General features: G+C 46.1%; 1 protein-coding gene and 1 long non-coding RNA gene across 3 annotated transcripts in view; one reads left to right on the top strand and one right to left on the bottom strand.

Annotated features, from left to right (window-relative positions):
- LOC125458551 (uncharacterized) overlaps positions 1–4,335 on the bottom strand; it is a 69,618-nt gene extending 65,283 nt beyond the window's left edge. Inside the window, exon 1 of the long non-coding RNA XR_009446628.1 lies at positions 3,468–4,335. This is a non-coding gene — a long non-coding RNA (uncharacterized LOC125458551). The remainder of the gene's footprint in view (positions 1–3,467) is intronic.
- A 100-nt stretch (positions 4,336–4,435) lies between these two features.
- Positions 4,436–21,511, top strand: part of LOC125458325 (C-terminal-binding protein 1-like) — an 80,693-nt gene continuing 63,617 nt past the window's right edge. Inside the window, exons 1-3 of one of the 2 annotated variants that reach the window (XM_048543525.2) lie at positions 4,440–4,548; positions 4,728–4,811; positions 10,764–10,953. In XM_048543525.2, coding sequence (XP_048399482.1) covers positions 10,890–10,953 — 64 coding nt within the window. In that variant the 5' untranslated portion in view covers positions 4,440–4,548; positions 4,728–4,811; positions 10,764–10,889. Of the gene's footprint in view, positions 4,549–4,727; positions 4,812–10,763; positions 10,954–21,511 lie in introns of both variants that reach the window. The other variant, XM_048543526.2, reaches the window with a different exon arrangement.

Here is a 21,511-nt window from a genome sequence, read left to right as displayed (position 1 = left end):
TATTTAGTATTTAACCCACTGCCACATCCCTTCTAGGCATGCCCACACTGAAGAAGTTCTGCTCCTTCCATTCTGATGAAGGGTCACACAGCCAGAGACTCTTCCCTAAGGTGGAGGTAGATATTACGAGGGGGCATAGTTTTAAAGTGAGTGGGGGTAGATATCGGGGAGATGTCAGAGGTAGGTTCTTCACTCAGACAGTGGTAGGGGCGATGAATGCATTGCCGGAGACGGTAGTGGAGTCGGCCTCGTTAGGGGTATTTAAGCGGCTATTAGATAGGCATATGGCTGATAGTATAAGGTAGGGGTGGAGGTCAGATAAACCTTAGGATTAGGGTAAAAGTTCGGCACAACATAGTGGGCCGAATGGCCTGTACTGTGCTGTTCTACATTCTGTGTTCTGTGTGACCCGAAGCGTTTACTCTGAATTTTTCTTCACAGATGCTGCCAGATCTGCTGGGCTTTCCCACAATTTTAAAACTTGCAACAATGTAAAACTTGGAAGCATTGTGAACATGTGGATAACACAGATCTTCAAAGGGACATAGATGGGTAAACAGGAAGCAGATGAAAGTTAATGCAGGAAATTGGGAAGTGATATATTTTGAAGGAAATACAGATCAAGACAGATAAAGGGCCTAAATCTAAAAAGAGTACAGCAAAAGATGGACCTGTATTTGTGCGTAAACCAGGGAAGTAGGAGGATAGATTACGAAAGCAGTAAATAATGCAGATAGTATCTTTAGCTTTCTAAATAGTGCAATGAAACAAAACTGTTTAACTTGGAGAACACAGTTAGGAGCTGGAAGGCACTCCCCAACAATATACTCAGAACAGGTTAAATTGAGGCATTGAAAAGGGAATATTTGTAGGACAAGAATTATAATTAGGTCTATTGTCATATTTACCAAGTTGCCACTTACAGTGCCAGGTTCTTAGGAATAAATTAGAAGAATAAAGAAATAAAACGTCCAGCATTATAGACCTTCGCGCCACCTTACATACAAAAGGTATCTAGGTGCAAAATTTTAGGAATAAATTCGAAGAATACAGGTGAGAGGAACTGTGGATAACACAAATAACAACCCAAACGTAATTACAATTTGAGAGGTGCAAGGGAAGGAGGACAAACAGGGTCTGGTTACTAACCTCTCCACCCCTCTCACCCACTCCAACCTCTCCCCCGCAGAACGGGCAGCCCTCCGCTCCCTCCGCTCCAACCCCAACCTCACCATCAAACCCGCAGACAAGGGTGGCGCAGTGGTAGTATGGCACACTGACCTCTACATCGCCGAGGCCAGACGCCAACTCTCCGACACCACCTCCTACCGCCTCCTCGATCATGACCCCACACCCGAGCACCAAACCATCATCTCCAACACCATTCATGACCTCATCACCTCAGGGGACCTCCCACCCACAGCCTCCAACCTCATTGTTCCCCAACCCCGCACGGCCCGTTTCTATCTCCTTCCCAAAATCCACAAACCTGCCTGCCCTGGTCGACCCATCGTCTCAGCCTGCTCCTGCCCCACCGAACTCATCTCCACCTATCTGGACTCCATTTTCTCCCCTTTGGTCCAGGAACTCCCCACCTATGTCCGTGACACCACCCACGCCCTCCACCTCCTCCAGGACTTCCAATTCCCTGGCCCCCAACACCTCATATTCACCATGGACGTCCAGTCCCTGTACACCTGCATTCCGCATGGAGATGGCCTCAAGGCCCTCCGCTTCTTCCTGTCCCGCAGGCCCGACCAGGCCCCCTCCACCGACACTCTCATCCGCCTAGCTGAACTCGTCCTCACACTCAACAACTTCTCTTTTGACTCCTCCCACTTCCTACAGACAAAGGGGGTGGCCATGGGTACATGCATGGACCCAAGCTATGCCTGCCTCTTTGTAGGTTACGTGGAACAGTCCCTCTTCCGCACCTACACAGGCCCCAAACCCCACCTCTTCCTCCGGTACATTGATGACTGTATCGGCGCCGCCTCTTGCTCCCCAGAGGAGCTCGAACAATTCATCCACTTCACCAACACCTTCCACCCCAACCTTCAGTTCACCTGGGCCATCTCCAGCACATCCCTCACCTTCCTGGACCTCTCAGTCTCCATCTCAGGCAACCAGCTTGTAACTGATGTCCATTTCAAGCCCACCGACTCCCACAGCTACCTAGAATACACCTCCTCCCACCCACCCTCCTGCAAACATTCCATCCCCTATTCCCAATTCCTCCGCCTCCGCCGCATCTGCTCCCACGATAAGACATTCCACTCCCGCACATCCCAGATGTCCAAGTTCTTTCAGGACCGCAACTTTCCCCCCACGGTGATTGAGAACGCACTTGACCGCGTCTCCCGCATTTCCCGCGACACATCCCTCACACCCCGCCCCCGCCACAACCGCCCCAAGAGGATCCCCCTCGTTCTCACACACCACCCTACCAACCTCCGGATACAACGCATTATCCTCCGACACTTCCGCCATTTACAATCCGACCCCACCACCCAAGACATTTTTCCATCCCCTCCCCTGTCTGCTTTCCGGAGAGACCACTCTCTCCGTGACTCCCTTGTTCGCTCCACACTGCCCTCCAACCCCACCACACCCGGCACCTTCCCCTGCAACCGCAGGAAATGCTACACTTGTCCCCACACCTCCTCCCTCACCCCCATCCCAGGCCCCAAGATGACATTCCACATTAAGCAGAGGTTCACCTGCACATCTGCCAATGTGGTATACTGCATCCACTGTACCCGGTGCGGCTTCCTCTACATAGGGGAAACCAAGCGGAGGCTTGGGGACCGCTTTGCAGAACACCTCCGCTCAGTTCGCAACAAACAACTGCACCTCCCAGTCGCAAACCATTTCCACTCCCCCTCCCATTCTCTTGATGACATGTCCATCATGGGCCTCCTGCACTGCCACAATGATGCCACCCGAAGGTTGCAGGAACAGCAACTCATATTCCGCCTGGGAACCCTGCAGCCATATGGTATCAATGTGGACTTCACCAGTTTCATAATCTCCCCTTCCCCTACTGCATCCCTAAACCAGCCCAGTGCATCCCCTCCCCCCACTGCACCACACAACCAGCCCAGCTCTTCCCCCCCACCCACTGCATCCCAAAACCAGTCCAACCTGTCTCTGCCTCCCTAACCGGTTCTTCCTCTCACCCATCCCTTCCTCCCACCCCAAGCCGCACCCCCAGCTACCTACTAACCTCATCCCACCTCCTTGACCTGTCCGTCTTCCCTGGACTGACCTATCCCCTCCCTACCTCCCCACCTACACCCTCTCCACCTATCTTCTTTACTCTCCATCTTCGGTCCGCCTCCCCCTCCCTCCCTATTTATTCCAGTTCCCTCTCCCCATCCCCCTCTCTGATGAAGGGTCTAGGCCCGAAACGTCAGCTTTTGTGCTCCCGAGATGCTGCTTGGCCTGCTGTGTTCATCCAGCCTCACATTTTATTATCTTGGAATTCTCCAGCATCTGCAGTTCCCATTATCACTGGTTACTGAGAAAGGTCTTCGTGTGGAAGTGAAGATCGAGAAGTCTCCAGGGACCGACGGATTGCATCCAATGGCTGTAAAAGGTCTGGAGGTGTGCATTCGTTTAAAGTCGCTGATTTTCCCCAGATTCTGAAATGTTCCAACAGGTTGGCAGATCATGTATGCGACTGGAGGGATCACAGAGCATCAGTCCCTGTTAGGATGGAGGTTGTAAAAGAGGTGACGGCCTAGTGTATCATCGCTGGACTGTTAATCCAGGGACTTGGGCAGTATTCTGGGGTCCTGGGTTTGAATCCTGTCACGACAGATGGTGGAATTTGAATTCAATAAAATATCCACAATTAAGTGTTTAATGATGACCATGAATCAATTGTTGTAAAACGATCTGCCATCCTTTTCCAATCTGGCCTACATGTGACTCCAGACCCACAGCAATGTGGTTGACTCTGAACTGCCCTCTGGGTAATTAGGAATGGGCAATAAATGCAGCCCTCATCACGAATTAAACATAAAGAGCAACACTTCAAAAATCTCCATGTTTGAGGGAATTGAAGGGCGAGTCTCCAGTTATCAACGACTCCTCCCCATTAACTCGATATGAGATAAAGATGTCGGCGGTCGGGTGCATGGCGACCCAAGCAAAGAAAATAACGGTTTTCCGTTTAATTTTCCGCCCGACCGCGCGGCGGTCACGATCGTTGCGGTTCGACGTCTCCACGCAAAGAGGCGGGGCCAAGGGTGCGCGGTTGACGCGGTGGTGACGGTTGGAGGCGGTGGACGGGGTGACGGTTCGCGGCGACGTTTCGGTGGCGGCGGTAGGTGGGCGGGGCCTGCGATGCGCGTTGAGGGGTTGCGGCGGTAGGAGGCGCGGCCCGGGGAGGTGAGCGCGCGGGGCGCTGCGGCGTGCGGCAACTGAAGGGGCGTGTCCGGCGGTGCGCGATGACGCAGGGGCGCGGCGGGAGGCGGAGCTGGGGTGCGTGGTGGTCACGCGTCGGGCTTCTCGGATGTGCGGAGCGGCAACATTGTAGCGAGTGTGAGTATTATAGAACGCGGTGTATCAAATGGGACGGTAAAAGCCGGCACTGAGCAATGTGCTCTCTCTGTGTTTGACTCACTACACGTTTAGTGGTAGCTAACACTCCTTCTCTTCATTTATTTAGTTCTCATCTCATCTGCCTCCTTTTTCTCCTCCTTTCTTTGTATTTCCGGTAGGATCAGCCTCGCTGTGGGAACCAACAGGAAGCAGCATGGTTTCAGAAGCTGGAGCACTTTTTTTGTGAAAGGGAAGGACCTAAGGTAACGAATAAGTGCAGCAAGCACAGGGGCTTTCCCCTGTTTGTTTAGGCAAGAAGAGTAATGAAGCGCAAAGCCACTGCAATCCGTGCCTGTATGTAGTGTTCCAGTCTAGCCGCGTTGCCACTAATCTCTACCACCCAAGGCCCAGCTTAGGTAGGATCAGAAAATTGTTGCAGCTACTTTGGATCGTGCAGGCTAGTTTTTTTTTTGGTCTGGAGTTCATACCGTGTTATTTTATATACATAAAACCAACCCAGTTCCTACGATTGTGATTTGAATTGAAAATACTCCCTCATGCATTTTTAAACTGGTACAACTGCAGCAATGCAAAGCCTGACTTCGTTTTCACTTGCACCTTGACAGTGAGCTACTTTCAGAATTTTGTTTGATGTTGGTGTTTACATTTCTACTACTGCACTGTGGCTTGGCACTAATGATGTAGAAGTTATGGAGTCATAGAGGTGTACAGCGCAGAAACAGAACCTTCAGTCCAACACGTCCATGCTGATCAGATATCCAAAAGAAATCTAGTCCTACTTGCCAGAATTTGGCCCATATCTTTCGAAACCCTTCTTCGTGGACCTGTCCAGATGCTTTTTAAAGGTTGTAATTGTATCAGCCTCCTTTACTTCTGGCAGCTCATTCCATACAGGCACTATCTTTCCTCTGTGTGAAAATGTTGCTCCTTAGAATTATTTTAAATCTTTTCCCTCTCCCTTTAAAACTATGTCCTCTAGTTTTGGACTCCCCACCCCAGGGGAAAGACTTTGACTATTTATTCTATCCATACTCCTCCTAATTTTATCAACTTTTATAAGGTCACCCCTTTGCCGCCTCCGCTCCAGGGAAAATAGCCCCAGCCTATTCAGCCTCTCCCTGTGCTCAAACCCTCCAACCCTGGCAACATCCTTGTAAATCTTTTCTGAACCCTTTCAAGTTTCACTTTCCTATGGCAGGGAGACCAGAATTGCGTGCACTATTCCAACAGTGGCCCTAACCAATGTCCATGACCACTGAACTCCTACACTCAATGCACGTGTCCAAAATACCTCCTTCACTATACTGCCTGCCTGTGACTCCACTTTCAAGGAACTATCAACTTGCACTCCAAGGTGCATGTATTTTTTTTTAGATTCCCTACAGTGTGGAAACAGGCCCTTCGGCCCAACAAGTCCACACCGCCCCGTGGAGCACCCACCCAGACTCACCCCCCCTTTAACCCTTACACCCCTGAACACTACGGGCAAATTTAGTATCGCCAATCCACCAAGCCTGCACACCTTTGGGCTGTGGCAGGAAACCGGAGCACCCGGAGGAAACCCACGCAGACACGGGGAGAATGTGCAAATTCTGCACAGACAGTTACCCGAGGCTGGAATCAAACCCAGGGCCCTGTGAGGCTGCAGTGCTAACCACTGAGCCACCGTGCCGCCTTCCCCAGGACCTGACCGTTAAGCGTGTAAGTCCTGCCCTGATTTGCCTTTCCAAAATCCAGCATCTCACTATAGTCTAAATGCTGATTTCCAGGAGACTTCCTGAAGGGGTAGATTTGTGTCATGTGCACTTGACATCCCCCCCCCTGATCTTTCAAGGAGCAATTCCTGCAGTTCGTTTAAGTGTTTGGGTCTAGAAGGAGTGCTATCACCTCTCGATTCCCCTCCAAGTTGTGTGCCATCCTGACTTGAATTTTTATTTACAATAAAGAGATGTGGATGTTGGAGACCAGAAACAAACATAAAATTAATGTCACAATTAAGCAAGCCTGGCAGCAACTGTGTGAAGAAAACAGAGATAACGTTTCTTGTCCAGTGTCTCTTCATCAGAATATCAGAAGGACTTGCCAACTAGCAATGTGGGATGATCTTAATCTTGTACTGCAAAAACATGGCTCAATAGCACCATCTCAAGGATATCTAGGGATTGAGTAATGCATTGGCAACATGCCAACAATGCTCACTTCCAAGGATCCAATTATTTAAAACAGAAACGTGAGTGGTGGAAATGACCTCGGGGATTGTCCACAAAAGGTGCAAATTAGATTGAGTTAGAGTTGGTATATAATCATAATAAAAGCTGTTGGTTTGTAGTTTCCACGGAAAATGTTTGGGATCGGTGAACAGGATCCCATGAAGCACATACAGCTAATAGAATAGAGCAATTCCCCTCCTAGTAAGCTCTCGGTTTTGACTGAATATCTGCATAATTAAGCCCCCTGCTTTGAAAGATTAAATGTCTGAGTTTTATAGCAGGAATATTTTGTACCAAACCTACCCAACTTTCTTGTAAATTGAGTGGGGTGAGTGTTTTATTATGGTTGAGCTGTGTTCAGAAACAGGCGTTTGTACTACCCTGGGGACATGGGAATTGTAATGCTCAACTGATATGAGTCGGAAGTTTGTGGATGCCATAGAGTCATATAGCATGAAAACAGATCCTTCATGCCGGCCGGGTTCCAGAACTAAACTAATTCCACTGCCTATGTTTGGCCCGTTATCTCTCCAAACCTTTCCTAGTAATGTACTTATCCGGTTGCATCCATCACTTCCTCTGTGTGTAAAATCAAAAGTTGCCCTTTGTGTCCTTTTTTAAACTTTTGTTTCTTATACTAAAAATATGTCCCCTACTTTTGAAATGTCCAATTCTAGGGAAAAAGACCCTTGCTATTCACCTTATCTATACCCCTCATGATTTTATGAACCTCCATAAGATCACTCCTCAACCACAACCCCTCCAGCGGAAAGAACGTCCCAGCCTATTCAACACAAGTTGTCCATTCCTGGAAGCAATCCTAGTAAATCTTTTCTGAACCCTTTCTGATTTAATAACATCCTTCCTATAACAGGGTTACCAGAATGATGCACAGAACTCCAGAAACGGCCTTAGATGTTTCTGGGTAATTAGCTGTATTGAATCATTATCTGTTTGAGTGTTCTGTGCTCCTGACAATATTTTGTCAGGAGCCAGTAATGGTTATCTTGTTGTATGGAAGTGTTACAGGGTTGATGTTTTGGGTACGAACATTTTCTTCATTCTGAATATGTGAATATGTGCACTCCTTGTACGCAGTAAATGTTTCATACCTGTCAAAATTCTTCTGTGTAGGTTAAAAACTGCATCTCTGTGCTTATTCCATTGGTCTGTTAAGAAATATTTCCCTGATCCCAAGTTTCTGTCTTTCTGGTTATTTTGAGATACAGACTTCATGTGGTCTTTTGTTTTTTTTTAAATGGGTTCCTCTTGCTGCACGTGGGTCTAGATTCAATTGAGCCACACTTGCCGAATGTGTGTCTGATGCTCATTTCACCAGAATGCTTGAATGTTTTAGTGCAGTTTCACGCCTAATCATTTCCCCTTTTGCTTCCCCTCGAATTGTACGTGATGTGGGCATTTCTAGTAATCTACAGATAATTCATGTTTCATGACGCTATGCAGGGTTAATTGCAGAATGGATTCTCAACTGTTTTTGGACTTGTGGAAGGTACAGATGCTGTTGTAAGGATTGTTAGAATTTGAATTTGTTTAAAAAGGTTGTTGTTTACAGCCCTGTTTTCTGCTAAATTGGCTGGTCTTGATCAAACTGGTCATGGTTGATACAGGAAGCTGAATGTGTTCGCGAATCTCTGGCAAGGGCAAGATTAATGTTTCTATGTGGTGTACCAGTAATGGGATGTGGTCCCACCCCCTATAATTGTATCATCTTGTTCCGATAGACCAGGCTAGATTCCATCTCCCATGTGCGCGGAGTTAGCTGATACTGGATGGTCTGCTTACTTGTGCGTAGTCAAGGGTGGGTGAAGTTTAGCTTACTTATTCACAGGATGAGGCGTCACGTGATAATGTGATCACGGAGGACGTCGTTTGATAGTAATTATTGTCCAGAGGGCACATTGCTGTGGGTCAGGAGTCACATGTAGGCCACACCAGGTAAGGATGGCAGTTTCCTTCCTTAAATGGCATAGTGAACCAGATGGGGTTTTCCTGACCATTGACAATGGACTAATGTCATCATTAGATTCACTTATTGAATTCAAGTGCCATCATCTGTTGTGGTGGGATTCAAACCCAGGTCCCCAGAACATTGACTGGGTCTCTGGACTAACAGTCCAGTGATAATACTGCTAGGCCGTCGCCTCCCCTTTTACTTGGCCCACAATTTATAACCTTGACTACTTTTATGTGATTGTCTAAAATATTTGTAAACTACACAAGGCCCTTAGCCATGAGAGGTAATCAGACAGAAACCAACCTCAGAGAGGGACAATGAGGGGTAAGGAGTTGGATTGCAAGACCATCTTGAGGGGTAAGACTGAGATAATCCATTTGAGAGGAAATTCCAGAGCACAGGGGTCTACAAGTACAGTATAGCTGCCAATTACAGGACACAATGAAGAGGTGCATGAGAGACCAGACTTTCAGAGCAAGATAGCGATTAAGAGAGGCTAAAGAGATTTAAACATGAAGGTGTACATTCTAAATTCAAGGGATTAAGCTGAGCGTGAATATAGGTCAGCAAGAAAATGGTTAAGGGTGAGTGAACTTGGCGTGAGATTGGTAATGGGTGCATAGGGTTTGGTTATTTTCAAGTTCACAGAATGAAAAAAGCATTGGAACAGTCAAGTTTGGAATTGCCAAAAGTATGGATCAGTGTTTCAGCTGTAGGTATATATAGAAGTAAGCAGCTTAGATTTCTACGTTTTATGCAACACTGACCATTATTTGCACTTATTGGTCGTAAAAGATCTCCAGGGTGTTTCAGGAAACATTATCAGACAGAAAGCTAAGTAAGGGAGTCTTTTAACAGCTGACCAAGAAGGTGTCGAGGAACATTTTGAAGAAAGTGGAGAGGTTTAGGAAGGAAATCTTATGGTTCTTCATACCTAGACCTTAAGGTTACAGAGCGAGTAGTACATGCAGAGGTGTCAGCGGTTCAGTCCGGGGTTGATTTGAGCACGAGGATGGATATTTTGAAATAAAGGCATTTTAGAGCTATAGAGTTAGAAAGAATGGAAACAGACCTTCGGGACTAACTAGTCTGCGTCAACCATCTTTCCAAATTAGACTAGTCCCACCTGCTTGTGTTTAGCCCATATCCCTCCAAACCTTTCCTATTCATTAACTAGTCCAAATGTCTTCTAAATGTTGTAAGTGTATCTGCATCCACCATTTCTTCAGGAAGTTCATTCTACCTACAACCTATCCTTTGTGTAAAATAAAAAAGATTGCCCTTCATACCCTCCTTAAATTTTTCTTCTCTCTCTTTAAAAATATGCCCTCAAGTTTAGAAGCCCCCCACCCTAAGGAAAAGATCCTTGTCATTCACGTTATCTATGCCCCTCCATGATTTTATAATGCCTCAATAAGATTACCTGTCAACCTCCTTTGTTCCAGTGGAAAAAGTCCCAGTCTTTCCGGTCTACTTTTACATCGCAAACCCTCGATTCCCAACAACATCCTGGCCAAGCTTTTCCGAGCTCTCTCCAGTTCACAGTATGGAATGGGTGGATGAAAGGGAGTTGGTAAGAGCTAGAATACAGGCAGCAAAGTTTTCAATAACTTAGGCTTATGGAAGATGAAAGGATAGCTGGAAGAGAATATCTTGGTGATAAATTTCAGATCTATGTGTGGTTTAGTCATACTGTCTGGAATTGCCTCAGGTTGCCCTGTGCATGCAAGTTAGTGACCAGGAAGCTGGGTGTTTACTTGGGAAGTTGTACTGGAAATAGAAAAAGGCATCCAGTTAATTTGTGTGTGACTTGCCAATGCATATGATTTGGGATTCAAATCCGTACGGGGTGATAAGTGAATGGTGTAATATGATGACGAGGATTGTCATCTTTATACGCTTATGTCTTATCTGCAGGTTAGAATCATGTGTTAATTAAGGGAAAGGAAAATCCTATCCGTAGTAGCTGGAAATTATTTAAATTTTTGTCCTTTTACTTTCAAAAACAGGTGAACACGAACTTTTGGAAATATTGAAACCTGTGAACCTTTGTCTGATGCCTCCAGTTTTTGCAGTGGTGAACAAAATAATCCACCGTCAGTCGTCAGTGTGCTGATCCTTGATCCCTAACCGTCATGTCTGTGCCTGTAATGGACAAACACAAAGTGAAGCGAGCACGCCTTGATCGAATTTGCGAAGGTAGGAGGTTGAAAAGGATAGCCTGTGAAGTCATATTTGAAATTACATTTGCTCGTTCATATTACACAGCTCTCATCTCCACTGAATTTTGTTTTGGTTTAACAGGGCTCACATGTTAGGATTCCCCCACGCCTGTTGACACTAACTAGCTAGTGTGCTTAAGTTCTGAACCCTGGTGTGCGGGGAGTCAGTGATTCATATTCAGGCATAACTGAAAGCAAATCAAAACAGTTTTGATCTTCCAAACGCTCAGTTGAATTGGGTTGTATTCATTTGTGAATTTTCCCTTGTGAATAATCGTGGAACCCACTCCACTGCGCGCACATATCAAATTTTCTAACTATAGAAATTATTCTAGAGTGAGTTTGCATAAACGATGTGTAAGGAAGCTTAGGATGCAAACGGTGGCAACACTCCCTCCTTGCAGCCTCGGGTCAGGGGTTCACATTTAATTCAAACCACGTGCTGAACCATCCCTCATTTAAGGCACCAAGGTGAAATAACTGCGGGCATTTTCAATATCCCAAGGATTTCCAGGTACATAGTGTCTACACGGAATGCTGATATAGTTTTAAAGTCAGATTGCGCTTGACTTGCAGGGAAGTTTTTGGTGGTGATCTCACACACTTGCTGCCCTTGTCCTTTATACGTGGATGAGGTTATAGGTTTGGAAGATGCTGTTGAAGGGGATATGTTGAACTGCTGATGAAAGATGGAAAGCATCTTGTGAAGGCTGCCACTGTCGGGAGGAGAGAGTGAAAGCTTAGGATGATGAATATCAAGTGGGTTGCTTAGTCCTGAATGGTGTTAGAGATTCCTGAGTGTTCTTGGAGTGGCACTCGTTCATATAATGGAGTGTGTTCCATCACACATTCTTAACTTGTGCCTCACAGATAGTGGAAAGACTCTGGGGAGTCAGAAGGTGAACTGCTTGCCAAAGGATTCCCACCACCTAATCTTCCCTTGTTGCTGTGTATCTGTATGGCTGGTCCCGTTTAGTTTCTGATCAGTGATGACACCATGGTGTTGGTGAGGAATCCTGCAACGGTGATGAAATCGAATGTCGAGAATTGGTTAGATTTTTGTCTTGTTTGCGATGGTGATTGTCTGGCTCAAATATTATCGACTCTTATCAGCCCAAGCCTGGATTCTGTCCAAAACATGCAAGTTAGTTGGTAAGGGGCTGCTTCAGTGCCTGAGAAGTTGTGAATGGCATTAGGCACTCCAATTGTCAAGCATTCCTTTTCTCGCTCTATGTGGGCAGGAGCATCATTCAAACAGTTGAAGATTCCTTCAACAGCATCCTGGGCATTAACGTCTCAAAAAGCTTCTGCTTTTTTTAAGCAGAAGCAGTCAAACCATGAGAGCTAACGAAGGTTTGGAGCCCAGAAGAGAAACTGCAACGATGCTGTCAGTCAGAGACTGGCCTATGGAGTTGTGATTGGCAGAGCAATTTGTGGGGACAGACAGAGTCTGAGGAACTGCTACTTCACTCACTGGTTCAGTCCTTCCTTATTGATCCTGTGGGGCAGATACTGTAATTGGTGAGGAGGACAGCATTAGAGGGGATAACCTCTGACTGGAGGTTGAGGAGCATTTATTCTGACTGGCCCTGTTGCCACCATGCAGGAAGCTCTTTGGCTGCTGTGTCACAAATAGGTTTTCAACCAACTGCTGGATGTTGAGAGCAAACGCAAGAAGTTGAGGGGGATGTTTGGGTAAATCTTTGAAGTAGCGAAGCCAAGAACTGATCCAGGGGAGCCCATGTCAGGCTAGATTGGGCTGCCATTGGTCTCTGCAGCTTGAGCTACTCTTGGTGTAATCAGGGGGATAATCCTGACCTGACGGTCATCATATTTCTGTACAAACTATGTTCCAGAATCCTTGAAATGAAAGAGCAAAATTGAATTTCACATGTCTTCCTTTGGGCCTAGGTGATGCCTGGAGCTGGTGTCTGCCTAAGGACATGGGTGTGAACAACACCCCCATTCCACCCGTGAATCCTCTGCTGAGCTCCTCAGCTTGTCATTTAGTGTTGCAGATACTGGCCATCTCCCCATCCTAAAATGCAAGTCTCGTGCTTTGGCAGGATTTTGATAAGAAGCTCTGGCAGTGCCTCTCAGCATCACCTGAGGGTGTTGCTATAGTAGATGGATGGTGAATTGAAGAAGGCATGACCAATCCCTGTTTCGCGTGATCCGTCAGCGTGCTGGGGACAACTCCAGTGGCCAGGTGGCAGAATCATAGGAACAAAATCAACAGTAGGCCAATCGGCCCTTTGAACCTGCTCTGCTGTTCAGCATGATCGTGGCTGTTCTCCATTGTACGTTCCTGCATACCCCGATGATCTTTCACTCCCTTTACCATCGGGAATCTATCCCTGGCTTAAAAATGTTTCAGTGTTCTGCACTTGTTGCCCCTTTTGAGGAAGGGAATTCCAAAGAGACAATGCTCAGGAAATCTTTCACCTCGTCCCTTTCTTAAAGGGGCACCCTGTTGTGTTTTTTTAAAACCGTGATCCTAGTTCAAGATTCTCCACCGAGAAGAAGCATCCTTTTCCCATTCAGTGGGTCAAGTTCTATCAGAATAGTCCATGTTTCGATTAAGTCGCCTCTGACTCTTCTAACACTAGAGAGTACAGGCCTTGAGTTCAGTTATATTGTATATGTCTTGTGCTCATGTGGCTTTTGAGAAGTGTTTATCTCCACAGTTGTGCTAACATAGCAAGTTTAGTGTTTAAGCATGACCACCTCTTATTTTGAGCCCAGCCATCACCTGCAGCCATACCTCGAGCTTGCATGGTAAGGGAGGGAAGGGCAGTGCTTGTTCCCAGTTTCACATGCATCCATTACTCAACAGGAAGTAGTTCATGTTTAGAAATATTGCAGATATCACCGATGCATCAACAGGAATGCTGTGCATCAATCAGTTTTTGTAAAATGCTTTTATTTTCCTAGTTTTGGGAAGTCTGAAAGAAATGCTGCCCTCTTTGACTCTTGTTGCCTGAGGAAGAAATCTGACTGGGCTTCAGTGTTGATGCATTTTTTTTTGTTCTTGGACTGCTAATGGATCCCAGCTGCATCGCCTACATGTGTCATGAGAGCTTAACTATTTATAACACTTATAGAAAATAGTTTAGGTCACTTTTGGGGTACTGCATTCGATCTGGTCTCCCTGCTATAGGAAGGATGTTGTGAAACTTGGAAGGGTGCAGAAAAGATTTACAGGGATGTTGCCAGGGTCGGAGGGTTTGAGCTACAGGGAGAGGCTGAACTGGCTGGGGCTGTTTTTCCTGGAGTGTCAGAGACTAAAGGGTGACCTTGTAGAGGTTTGTAAAGTCATGAGGGACATGGATAGGGTGAATAGCCAAGATCGTTTCCCCAGGATGGGGGAGTCCAAAACTGGACGGCATGGGTTTTAAGGTGAAAGGGGAAAGATTTAAAAGGGACCTAAAGGGCAGCTTTTCACACAGGTGGCGCGCATATAGAATGAGCTGCCACAGAATGTGGTGGAAACATTTAAAAGGTATCTGCATGGGTATATGAATAGGAAGGGTTAGAGGGATATGGGCTACACGCTGGCAAATGAGACTAGATTAATTTAGGCGATCTGGTCAGAATGGACAAGTTGGACACAAGGAGGTCTTTCCATGCTGTACACCTCGATGACTCTATAAATAGTAATGTTGATGAGCCTGTCCCATGCCACTGGTGCTCAGAAGAAAAGCTTCCACTTGCAGGTTATTCAGCCCTCCCTGATTCCAAAACCGTCTGTCTTTTTGTTTTCGGGATGAGGCAGGCACCCATTAGACTTAATTTATTGCATGCCTGTAGCTACTGGTTGAAGTGACGAGACCTGAACTGCAGCAGTCATTGTGCTGATGGTGATCCCATGATGGTACTTTAGAATTTTCTTGGTACATGTCCCAGTCGGGATACTCTGCAATCAATGTTTGCCAGGTTATTGTCATTGTTGGGGCTGGGAGGTACGCATGCTACTGACAGTGTTGTGCGGGTGATGGGTATTGATTGAGTTCAGAAACAATGGTGACATCTCAACTTTGTATTTGCTGCTGAGATTGAATATAGATGTGGCTGTCTTGAGACTATTAAGTGGTGGAAAGGATTTGAGGGAACAGATGTTCTTTGTGGTTGATGCACCTTTTCCTTTGTGTGTCTTGAAGCCATGTTTCTGGTAAATGTGGTCCAGTTAAATTTCTGGTCAGCAATGTTTTTAGGTGTAATTCATGTCGATGCACTTGATACTGGAGAGAAAGTCATTGAGCTGGTTGTGTCTCCTCTTGTGGGAGATAGTCACCGCTGAAAGTGAAGAGAGAGAGAGAGAGAGAGAATGCCATTGCAGCTATGCGCAGTCTTTTGTGCACTCCAGACACCTCTGAACGCCTCAGTTCATTAAATACTCTGGAATTGTATCATTGTTGCATGAAGACACTGGGGTCAATTGTGCACAGCAAAGAATCCTAACAGCAGTGAAACAAGTGACTAATTTGCCTTGAAAACAAAAAGATGCTGGAAATCAGTGGGCCAGGCACCCTCCATAGAGAGAGAACAAGCTGATGATTTGAGTCTAGAGGCTCACCTAGACTCAGTGTTAGTTTGCTGTCTCTCGCTGGATGCTGTCTGACCTGTAGTGATCTCCAGCGTCTTTTTTAAAATCTGTTTTCAGTACAGATTCCAGCATCTGCAGCAATTTGGTCCCAAATAATTTGTCTTAATGGTGAAGACTGAGGGATAAATATTAACCAGGACAGCTTCCCTGTTCCTTCTTTTAAGAGTTGGGAGATTAGTTTCTACCCATGCATGCAGCCCCATTCCATCTCTCTTTAGTGGGACACTTGAGAGATGCATCTTCTCACCAAACTATCATTGGCTCAGGGCAGTACTCAAGTCGTTGGCAGAATTCAAACTTTCTCGCTGGGAGGCAAGGATGCCTCACAAAGCCGAGACTTACTTTTTAGGTGAGGTGGAAGTTCTCAGCCCACGCATGATAGTTAGATTGCTGTGAGCAGCCCGCACCAGCTTGCTTATTGGTGAAGTTTATGAATGGAGCTGATCACTACAGAGTCCCTAAGCGGGTTGCTCCATTCATAAACTTGTGACCGAAGGAAGATAATTGATAAGACAACTGAAAATGGTTAGGCTTGGGCTCCTACACAGAAGAATCGCAGGGAAGACCGAGGTCGGAATAGATGCCTTCTCAACGTCCTCAATTATCCTGAGACTAATATGATTTCACCCACCAAAAGGTTTATCTTGAGCTCTGATGTTTTCAGCTTTATTAGATGTCTTTAGTGCCATATCCTGTTGCACATCGCTTTGATGTCAAATGCATCTCGATGATTTAAGCAAAGCTAAAGTCAGATTAAACAGCCCTGTTGTAATGGGGAGCTGGTAGGATTGGCATTTTGAAAATAGACTAACTGGACTGGAACATGTTCAACATCTAAACTGACCCTCTGGTGAATTAACTACTGTCTTTAATTCAGATGGGGAATAGTCGAGTGCCATGTCGTCCTTTGTATCAGCAGTGTATTCTGAGTAAGACAGCAAGTGCAGTAGAGTTGCCCATTTAGTTGGACATGTTCCCAGAAGTTTCATGATATAACTCTGCCTTGTGTCCCTGACATTGGTCAAGCTGAGCTGTGCCAGTTGGAGAGGAAATGGACTTCATCACTTATCAGCAACTTATTGACCATCCAGCCCACCCCCAGTGATTTTACAACAAATAAAATTGCCCAAAGAGAATGAAAAACACTTTTCTAAAGTCTTTTTATTAATTTCTCCCAGGTATTAGTCTGCCATTGGTTCTCCAGTCCTCCTGGAGAATTCTTTAGAGTTGCTGAGCCTAACGTTAAAAGTTTGACGATGAGGTAGAAGTTGACTCCAGATCTGTGAGCTTCCTCCTTAGCAGCAGAGAGAGTTATCAAAATGAAAGGGACTGCAGTGGCTCAAAAACACATCTCCACAAGGGCAAATAGGGACAGAGAGCCGTGCAAGTAAAGGTCAGGACAAACCAGCTTCAACAGATGTTTGTGAACTTAAAAATATTCAAAAGCAAAAAAAGAAATCACTGGAAAAACTCAGTAGGTTTGGCAGCCTCTGTGAAGAGAAATCGGAATCAATGTTTCAGGTCCAGTGACCCTCCCTGAAAAAATAATCAACTTCAGTTGAAAACATAGGGTCTGTTTCCATGTTCTATGACCCTTCTGTCCAATCAGTCCGTGCTGACCGTGTTCCCAAACTAAAGCCGTCCCACCTGCCTGTGTTTGGCCCATATCCCTCCAAACCTTCCCACTCACGTACTTATCCAAATGTCTCTTAAACATTGTAACTGTATCTGCATCCACATTTTCGGAAAGTTCATTCCACACATGAACCGCCCTCTGTTGGATGCAGGCATATTGAGTTTTATGCTCTCATTTTGATTCAGCCAAGGATGACTGTGAAATTCCCGTCTGTTAGCTTTGAGCAGATCTCAAGATTAAGCGGGGTCAGTTTGGTTACTGACTGGATTAATGAGGAGCGAGTAGAGTAAAATAGAGTAAGTGTTATACGATTAACTAGGTTATGATGTGGGAGATTAGGTGAGTATGAAGTCTGGAACTAATTTGATGGATAAAATCCCTCTGAGCTTTGTGATGTATAGAGTGAATGTGTATGTTAATATATCAGATGGGCAGCCATGATCTCCAGGAACATGCTTGGTTGCTTTAGGGAATTGGAGTGGAATTTTCCAAAGTTTCTTCCTGTAATTATCAGGAGGTTTTTGTATGCATCGCAAGGAATTAGCATTAAGGACTGGGGAGGCTGGTGTACTAGGTTTATCTGATGAGTAAAGAGGGCTGTGGTGGGTGAGAGTAGCCTTTACTTGCCATTTGCTCGTTTACCCACGTGATGAGTGTAGGGTAGTCTTCACCACAATGTGCATTGGCCTATAATTTGATGCAAACTGATACTGTCTCTTTTACCGTAAGGCTGGGAGGTGGAAATGATAGCACTGGTAGAAGTCGCTCGCCTGGTTTCGGGGAAGGATTGAGATTTATCAGATGGTTGTCGGGGATATTGTGTTTCAAAGCCTTAGCTTGCTGAAGGCAATAAATGGTGCATGTTAGTGTATTGATTCTGACAATCTATTCTCTGAAGATAGTTATCAGCTGTGAAGGGTTTCATGAAATATGCAGTGTTTAACAAGTCTATTGCAACTTTTCAAAATTATCAACTACACAGGCTACAGGTTGAAGAGAGAGAGTTTTGTATTTTTAAAGCCTCTCATTCTGTCTTCAGTTTTGACGTGTGACGGGAGTTTGTGGACAGTTGCATTGATCAAGGGCTGAATAGCTGACTCCTCCTAATTTGTTGTTTATATGCTTGCCTCTGTGGTGTCTTTCTCTTTCAGCTTGCATTCCTCTGGCTCCTAGCAACTTTCCACTCATTTTAAAAACAACTTCTGACCAAGCTTTGGATCCCTTATTAGACTCGCTATCAGATTTTGAGCATCTGTGCTTGTTAAATGCCTTGAGATGCTTTCATGGCATTGTATAAAAGCAAGTTGTCAGCATCTTTTCCTGCGGAGGTGATGGCCTATTGGTATTGTTGCTTGACTGTATCCAGAGACTCGGACAATGTTCTGGGGGCCCGCGTTCAAATTCCACCACGGCACGTGGTAGAATTTGAATTCAATAAATATCTGGAATTAAGGGTCTAACGATGACCGTGAGTCCATTGCCGATTGTTGGGGAAAAACCCATCTGGGTCACTTTAGGGAAGGAAACTGTCATCTTTACCTGGTCTGGCCTACATGTGACTCCAGACCCACGGCAATGTGATCGACTCTTAATGGCCAACTGGGCTACTAGGATGGGCAATAAATTCTGCCTAGCCAGCAATGCCTTCATCCTGTGAATGAATTTTAAAAATTGCCCCAGTTTGTCAGAGTGCACAGTGCATTAGGTGGGTGTTTCAGAACTTTAGTTATTGTTGGATTACTGGAAGCCTGTTGGCGGTGAATGGAAACTGTTTCCAGTGTCCCTCCACTCTGGTGGACGAGAAGTTAATGGAAAATGTAGTTCTGCCATCACTGTCCCCAAGACAGCAACAACATGGGGCTTGATACATTGCAAAGCTCCTTAAACACACTTCTGAAAACAGGAAGTTGAAGAAAATAATAATAATGAAACGGCCCTTGCTGGGACAATGTATCCCAGTTGAGTGGAAATGGATAGAAAGAGACAAACTTACTGAATTAAAATAGCGTTGTCCAGGATAATGACACACTCCAGGCCGTGTGGTGCCCACCTATCTCTAAAGGCCTTGGCTGTGCCAGTGAGCACCACGTGCTCCATGTCCAGGGATATCCGAGCGCGGATGTAACCGTGAAAGAGAGAAAGACAGTCAGGAATGATGAGCACCTCCTCGGCCTGCCGCCTGGACCTGCTAATGGCCGTTCTGGCCAGGCCCAGGAGCAGAGCCACGATAAAGACCTGAAGACCTGTCCACCCCTCCCCGCGCCAGGGAGCTGTAGATCAGGAACCTGTGGCTGAAGTGCAACCCAACTTTAAGCAGCAGCCCCTTCAAAAAAACGTCAAAGAAGGGGCTTCAAAGGGAGACAGTCTGTGTGGACATGATAAACTGACTCCTGTAAGCCACGAAAGCGTCCTGTGGTCTGGCACTCCGTGAACTTACTCCACTTGTGGTTGGACAGTACGGCCTAATGTAGCTGTCTTCTCCGCGGGTCCCCGAGGGAAAGGGAGAGGACCCCTTTGTGGAGGGTCCTCCACTGTGCATCTCTACCACCGGAGGGCACAACGTCATGTCAAGGTGTGTCATGCCATTCAGAAAAGCACCAGGAGGACTCTCTCTCTCTCCCACCACCCCCCCCCCCTCCCCCCCCCAGCCTGAGACAACTCAAATTGTTAGATGCAGGGTCATGGAGGACGCTTGCAGCGCGCGGTCAATGCCAACTTCTGGATAGATAAGGTCCAGCTCATCTGGAAGCCAAGCTCAATTTCACGTGAGGCTTCAGGGCAGTGCATGTTGTCCATAAGGCTCCGGACGGCACGGGTCGTTGAACTGGATGCCGAATGACACCTTCGCATCCCAACTGTTCCAGCATCCAGCACATCCCCGACTCCAGGCAGCCCTGTGTCCTGAGTGCGCTCTCCCCTCTCAGTCAGCGCAAGCCAGGCTCGAGGAGAAGCCTATTCCTAAGCAGCGGCTCCCTGCTGAGAGCTGCCTTTCCTGTAGAGGGAGAGCTGCGGCATGAGCTGACTGTGTACGTAGGCCCAAGTAAAAGACAGGAAATTCCTGGAAGACCCAATGCCGGGACCACTTGACGCACAGGAGCTGCACACCTGACAGAAGCAATACGTTATCAGCGCACCCTGTTTTGGAGGAGGTTCGACGTAAAGTTATCGCTGCAGAGTCTGAACAATAGTAAATATGCTGACAAATGAAATTGTTGGAAAGCTGCTGACAATTTCTCTGTATCGTTGAACCTAATTGCGTTTAACTCCTGCAAACCCGTTGCTGTTCCACGCTTGTTTTGGTGCATGTGGAATGTGTTGTAAAGTGCTGTAGTAAGCTCAGTGCTGAAATACTGTTTGTCAAGCTCTTGTTATTCTGAAAGTGAAAAAAAAATTGACTATCAATCGCTCCACCCTTGTTTGATCAATAGACGTCTTGTATTGATCTCCTCCCGGAAAACTACCGCGCTCTCAATACCTAAGGCTAACTGTCGACCAGCAACTGGACAGGACCAGTCACACACACACTGCCTCTACAAGGGCAAGTCAGAGGCTCAAGTTTCTGTGGCGAGTAACGAGTCCCCGTCTCCTCAGTCCCTGTTCACCATCTATAAGGCACCAGTTAAGAGATGCATAAAGCAGCATCACCTGCAAGTTTTCCCCCCAATTTTAAAAAAAAATTGGAATTGAAAAATGCTGGTTGAAGGGCAACCACTGTCAATTGTCATAAAACCCACCTGGTTCGCTAATGCTCTTCCGGGAAGGGAATCTGCCATCGTTACCCAGTCTGGTCTAGATGTGACTGCATGCCACAGCAATGCAGTTGGCTCTGAATTGTCATTATAATAGCGTTACAAGCCCACAGTTTCAGTGCAGTTAAGAATGGGTAACGAATGCTGGTCCGGTCAGTGATGCCCATGTCCATTGAACAGATTTTGGAAAATCTCCATGCCTTTTCTGATTTGGAATTATTGCTGTTTTGTTCATTGCTAGGTCAAAATCCTGGAACTCTTTCCCTTACAGCACTGCAGCAGTTCAAGCTGCAGCGGAAAGAATGGCAAGAAATGTGGGCCTAACCAGCGACATCCACGTCTCTTGGACAATTTGGGAGAAAGTGAGAGTAATCCATAGCTCCTTACTGGTATTTTTCATAGCTGCAGTTAACTTTTCTGGAGGATTAGTCCTGCAGTATGTGCAGATGTAGCTATGTTTCACAGTCTATTATTGTTGGGAAATTCCCACTCCCTTGTGATCTAAATCCTGGTTAATCAACATTGTTTTTTTTTTGTAACTCCG

This window comes from Stegostoma tigrinum, chromosome 13 (assembly GCF_030684315.1).
Source record: "Stegostoma tigrinum isolate sSteTig4 chromosome 13, sSteTig4.hap1, whole genome shotgun sequence".
In the NCBI taxonomy this organism is placed as follows: Eukaryota; Metazoa; Chordata; class Chondrichthyes; order Orectolobiformes; family Stegostomatidae; genus Stegostoma; species Stegostoma tigrinum.
This window is presented reverse-complemented; position numbering and strand designations above follow the sequence as displayed.